General features: G+C 34.8%; 1 protein-coding gene across 1 annotated transcript; it reads left to right on the top strand.

The window, feature by feature from the left end:
• The first annotated feature begins 316 nt into the window (after positions 1–316).
• On the top strand, positions 317–5,393 carry LOC142642378 (transmembrane emp24 domain-containing protein p24delta4-like). The gene is made up of 4 exons (XM_075816729.1): positions 317–676; positions 3,468–3,680; positions 4,910–4,986; positions 5,094–5,393. The coding sequence occupies exons 1-4, from the start codon at positions 458–460 to the stop codon at positions 5,236–5,238; spliced, it is 654 nt and encodes a 217-aa protein (XP_075672844.1). The 5' UTR covers positions 317–457; the 3' UTR covers positions 5,239–5,393.
• The last annotated feature ends 535 nt before the right edge of the window (positions 5,394–5,928 follow it).

Genomic DNA, 5,928 nt, shown 5'->3' with positions numbered 1-5,928 from the left:
GAGAGCCATAAAATGAGAGTAAACAGGCCTATTTACTCCTTTTTATTAACAGAGGTGGGTAACAAAGCTTAAATGGAAGTAATTTTAGGTGGGTAAAATGTTAAAAATAAAATCACGAGTGGATAAGTTAAATTCGGACTAAACCACACGTGGATAATTTGTAATTATCCCTTAGATTAAACTCAAAAATAAAAAAAGCCCTCACACAATCACACTAGTTAAAAAAATTATTATTAATTTATTTAAACAAAAATATTTAAAAATAAATAAATAAATGACAGTTTTTAAATCTAGTAACGTAAAACCAAAATGGACCATAATATTTTGTAGAGTAAAATATATTGGGTTAAAAGAAAGAAACTGAAAGAGAAGAGAAGAGAAGAGAGGGAAAGTGAGGTGTGCGGAGGAGATAGATCTCAAATATCCCAATCCCAATACTAATCCTAAAAAGGAATTGATGATGAAGATGGAGCGGAAGGTGTTTTCGCTGTTGGTTATATGGTTTTTGGTAAGCCACGTGGCACTGAAGAAATGCGATGCCATTTGGATGACAGTACCGGCCACCGGTACCAAGTGCGTGTCGGAAGAACTCCAGAACAACGTCGTCGTTCTGGCTGATTACGTCGTCGTTTCCGAAAACGATCACTCCCACCTCACTCCCACCATCGCTGCCAAGGTAGGTACCCCCACCTTTTATTTACACACACACATACGTACATATTATTGTTAGCATATCAAATGTGTCTTGGATTTGATGTTTAATGATGAAGTTGTTAAATTTTTTTTAAAAAAATTTATTAAGGCTTTGCATGCCTTAGATTAGTTTGATTTATGTTAATTCTTTGCAACATCTAACATTCTATGAATGGTTTTCCATAGAGATCAACCATATTTGATCTTTTGATCATTGATCACTGTCATGAGTTCACACTTCATATTCACTTTCATAACTTGATCATGCTTGGTTCATGAAGCACATCCATAATGTAACTCTATAGAGGTCAAATGTAGCTCCACATTTTTGAGTTATTGTCTTGACATGTTAAGAAGGCCAGTCTCTTATACTCCCAAGAATGCTGGATTTGGTTATCATTGCCAAGAAGGGTTATCATTATTTTAAAAATATACGAACATGTGGAGAAGGTTAGGGCCCGTTTGGATTGAGAGGGGAGGGAGGGGAGTGGAAGGGAGTAGACTAGAGTTAGCTAAAAATAGACTAATTTTGTACCAATTCCACTCTACTTTACTCCCTCTTTGTCCCCCTCAACACAAATAGACCATAAGGGCCCGTTTGGATTGAGGGAGAAAGGAGGGGAAGTGGAGGGGAGTAGAGTAAAGTTGGCTAAAAATAGGCTAATTTTGGGTCAAATCTATTCTTCTCTCTCCCTTCACCTCAATCTAAATGGACCATAAATCTCCAAGAATGCAGAATTTTGGTTATCATGTCACAGTTGGCTTTTTTGGTCACCTCAGCCTGTGCTGTATGAGATCATTTTCATTCGGGCAATAGGTCACTCATTAAACAAGAATATAATTGCTGGAAGATTCTTTTTGCTTGTATTGACCAGAATTACTGGTTCAAGTTATTCTTGTTATATATGGTTTGGTCTGGTCTCTTTGCCCTTAGATGTCTTACATAATCAACCATCCTCTACATTTGTTAGGGTCCCTAAAATCCAATTTATTGGTTGTTATAAATAATTGAATTGCTTAATTATATGAGACTATTTATATATGAACTAATTGGACATTATCATATAGTCCTTGTGATGCCCTACATTTGTTCTTTTTTGGGGGGGGGGGGGTGGGATGACTGTTGCTCCGTTTGTGATGCCCTGGATTGTGGGATTGTACTGTCTTGTATGAGTGTATTGTGTGGGTGTGTGTTGGGTCCTACATCAAGCATGTACTAGGTAGATCTAGGCTATATAAGCGATTACAATGAGCACTTATTGTAGGCTGACTAGTCTTTTTGAAGTATAGCAAGATATAGCTAGTGCTTTCCTCAGATTGTGACACCATTTGTTTTGGCAGAAAATGTTTTTCGTATTTTCCTGTGAAAAACATTTTCAGTGGAAAATTATTTCTTTTCAGTTGTTGGTTGCGAGCTGGAAATTGATTTTCTAGTGTTTGGTTGCACTGAAAATTCCCAATCATGCTTATATTTTGGCCAGCATATTGGGTTGCTAGATTGGCACATCTAGACCTCACAAATGGGTGGGTCAAGTTCAGCTGTGGGTTGAGCAAACTCAAGATTCGTTGAAAAACCTTCCACTAGAACTCGGTTGTTTAGTTGACAATGGGTTTGAGCTGATTCTAATTTTTCTCGAGTTAAAAAATTTCTATATACAAACGTTTATTACGAGTGTGTTGGCAGGTTTTCTCCGGAAAGTAGCTTGTTACATTGGGGTATATTGAAAATTCTGTACACTGACCCAATGTTTTCATTATTAGGCTGGGTTCTGGTTGACTTGATTTTGTTGGTTGAAAACATCTCTAGCAAACTGTTGCATGTCTTTTGACAGGTTTGCGGCTTGGGGATTTTTTGTAAGGTCTAACATATCTAATAAAAAAGAAAATTGTTCTGACATATTTAGAAAGATTTTTTTGTGTGGACTTTTTAGGTAGATCTAAAAATTTTAACTGCAGAATGGAACTGTGATTTTGAGGAATATTTTGATGGGAAGGGAAAGTTCATTTTAAAAGAGAGAGAGAGAGAATAATAGATTTTGATAGGAAGGAAAAATAATTCTAAGAAAACAGTTATTGACATTTGTATGATGGCCAAGTGTTACAGTTGACCGATTGGTAGAATGGATTGTGGGCTTTATTTATTGTGCCATCTGTCATTATTTTGGAAGAATTCATCCTATACCTGTTGACAGTATGTATAAAATAACAGCAATCTTTGCACCTAGGCTTTCTCCAAGGCTTTTAACTAGACTCAAACAGATGTAATTTTGCTGTTCAAATGGTATAGGCATTTATCATGAAATGCTCTGTTCTGCTTTTAGGGATAGGCTAACCTTGATTTATAAAGTATGAATGTCAATGGAGTGTTGAAGTCATTATTGCATGATGTCAATGAAACATGAGAATTTGTATATAAAAAAACTCTTTAAAATTTTTGTTGGATGGTCTAAGCATCTGCAAATGTGATCAGCCAATTTATTTACTGGATTAGGCCTTGGATGCTGTTGTTTAAGATATCATCATGTGATTTAACCTTTTGATGGTTCAAATGCTTTATGGGGCTTCTTTTTCTTTGGCATAAGGGACTTTATTACAATAACCTAGGATTAGATTGCCTGTATATTGTTGTAGCTGAGTTATAAATTTGTATTTTCCTGGACTCTCCTTTTCAATCTAATAGAAAAATATAATAATAATAAAAAGGAAATTACAACTGATGGTTCTTATTTATATTAATTTTCTTGCAATTGAATGATAGTTTATTTTCTCCTTAGGTGACATCACCATATGGAAATACTCTTCATAATAAGGAGAACACAACAAATGGACAATTTGCTTTTACAACTAAGGAGGCTGGCAACTACCTGGCATGTTTCTGGGTGGATGGACATAACCCAGGAGGTGGAGATGTAAGTATAAACCTTGACTGGAGAACTGGAATTGCAGCGAAAGATTGGGAATCAGTTGCAAGAAAAGAGAAGATTGAGGTGAGCACCTCTTGATTATATATCTCCCCCACTTGGCCGCTAAATTTCTAGCAGTGTCTCTTTTTTGAAGTGTTAATCTTTCTCAACTCTAGACCTCAAAGAATGAGTTAAGTTCCTTTTTAAATTGTTATTGAAATTATGAATCTAAACCGTAGTAATTAAGATTTTTCAGTGCTTTGGAAGCTGCAAAAGATCATCAATTACAATTGAATGTTATTGTTATTATTTTTTCTGGATGGATAAATAAACAAGTGAAAGTTGTGGAGTAAAGACACCAATAAAAATATAGTGGATCTTGAGTTATAAGCTTTTACTAAAGTATGTACTTGCAACATGGACTAAAAAGTTTCAATAAGAAACTGAATGGTATTCTGATAATGTCGAATCTTTTTTTCAAACTATGCCAATTATCAGAGCCAAAGCTCTAAATATTAGTTTTGTTAGTTTTGGAAGTTCCAAAAATGTGTTAGGATTGTGCATATATCAAGTTGGCACAGATTACTTCTTATCTGATGATGTAAATTTTTTTTGGCCTTGACTCACTATGATGTAGAACTTGGGTAGTAAGATAGAGAGAAAAGGAAAAATAAGAGATTAGCAAAACAAATTCTAAGCTTCACCACCTAGAATCTGCCTGAACCCTAGGCATCACCACCTAAGAGTGTTTTACATCACAACCAAGCAAAGAAGAAACACACATTCTCAAATCATAATTTTTTTATTCCAAATCAGGCTACTTTTCACGATTACAAGAGCACTAGTTTAATAGGGTTTAGGGATTACATCAACATGGAAAATGCCAATTCAAATCCCTTAAAACCCTCAAAATTAAATACTAAATTAAAAAATAATTTTAAATTTAGAAACAAAATCTTAAATGAATTTGGTGGTCCTTGCATTGCACTAGGTATATGTGTAATTATCAATCATGTTAACAAAAGAGCCTCCAGGCCTTGACTCTAGTGGCAAAAGGGTGTGTGGTGGGGTTTGGGTAGGTCTCAGCTTCAACTTTTACCATAAAAATAATTAAGAATTAAAAAGTGAAGAAAGTGGCTTAATTTGTTTAAGTTCAAAAAGAAGGATAAAAACTTGACAGAACTGTCCTGCACTCCCCCCCACATCACTAGATTAGCTACCAAAAATATTAGGCATACTTTCTGGCCTTAAAATGTTTCTTTTTCATCTTATCCCTGATCATGATATTTTTTTCCCTGCATTGCCATATATAGGGTGTTGAACTTGAACTGAGGAAACTTGAAGGAGCAGTGGAGGCAATTCATGAGAATTTACTCTATCTCAAGAGCAGGTAATTTTTATATGCATAGCTGGGATGTCTTGGAAGTTTTAAGCATTCTCAAAAGCTAATCCAATGGGGGTTTTTATTTATTATTATTTTTTGGATCTACTAAATAGAGAAGCAGAAATGAGGATGGTGAGTGAATCAACAAATTCCAGGGTGGCATGGCTCAGTATTATGTCCCTGGGTGTCTGCATCGCAGTTTCGACTTTACAGATATGGCACTTGAAGCGGTTCTTTCAAAAGAAGAAGCTTATTTAGATGTTGCTTATTTAATTTTCTGTTGATGAAAGAAGAGATTCCATCACGTTTTTTTTTGGTAGCTAATTTTGACCTTACATGTGGTAGTAGGAAAATTTTGAAACCATTTACAGAGTTTCCAGATTTTGATATCCTTAAGAAATGATCATTCTTCATCCTGCGAATGACAGGCACACTAATACGTCGCGGTAAGTTCAATTGGTCTTCCATGGCAAATTAGCAATACTCATATTGCCAATGAGCTCTTACTCCCTCCTTATAATTTATAGGTATATTGCCAATGAGCTCTTACTCTCCCTATCTAATTTTTAGGTCATGGATTCAAAATTCATTGGGTGTGGCTGTAATTACCAATAAAAAATAGAAAAAAGAAGAAGCAATACACGTTACACTACTTGTATTCACTTGCTAACAATATTATTTAGAGAATATGGATGAGCTTAGGGCCCTAGGAATATATCTCTAAGATCAAAATATGATTACATAATTCCTCTGCGAATATTTACATGTTCATTTCGGTGGTGATGGAAAATGAAAAAGAATAGGACACTGGATTTGATTTCAAACGTGGTAGGGTTTCACTTGGATTTGAGAATTTATAATCAAGTAATATGAAGAAAAATTATTGGTATAAATTGTTTTATCTAAATTTAACCCAATGGATTTAAGGTTTGAATTTTTTTTTTTCAA

The sequence above is a fragment of the Castanea sativa genome, chromosome 7, assembly GCF_040712315.1.
Source record: "Castanea sativa cultivar Marrone di Chiusa Pesio chromosome 7, ASM4071231v1".
Taxonomy (NCBI): domain Eukaryota; kingdom Viridiplantae; phylum Streptophyta; class Magnoliopsida; order Fagales; family Fagaceae; genus Castanea; species Castanea sativa.
Note: the sequence above shows the minus strand (reverse complement) of the source record. Positions and strands in the feature narration are given on the sequence as shown.

What these genes read in the sequence shown, in the direction of transcription:
- LOC142642378 (XM_075816729.1), top strand. Translation starts at nt 458, where the DNA reads ATGATGAAGATGGAGCGGAAGGTGTTTTCGCTGTTGGTTATATGGTTT. An exon ending in CAAGAAAAGAGAAGATTGAG is followed by an intron (nt 3,681 to 4,909) that starts GTGAGCACCTCT and finishes TGCCATATATAG; the next exon opens with GGTGTTGAACTTGAACTGAG. An exon ending in TTACTCTATCTCAAGAGCAG is followed by an intron (nt 4,987 to 5,093) that starts GTAATTTTTATA and finishes TCTACTAAATAG; the next exon opens with AGAAGCAGAAATGAGGATGG.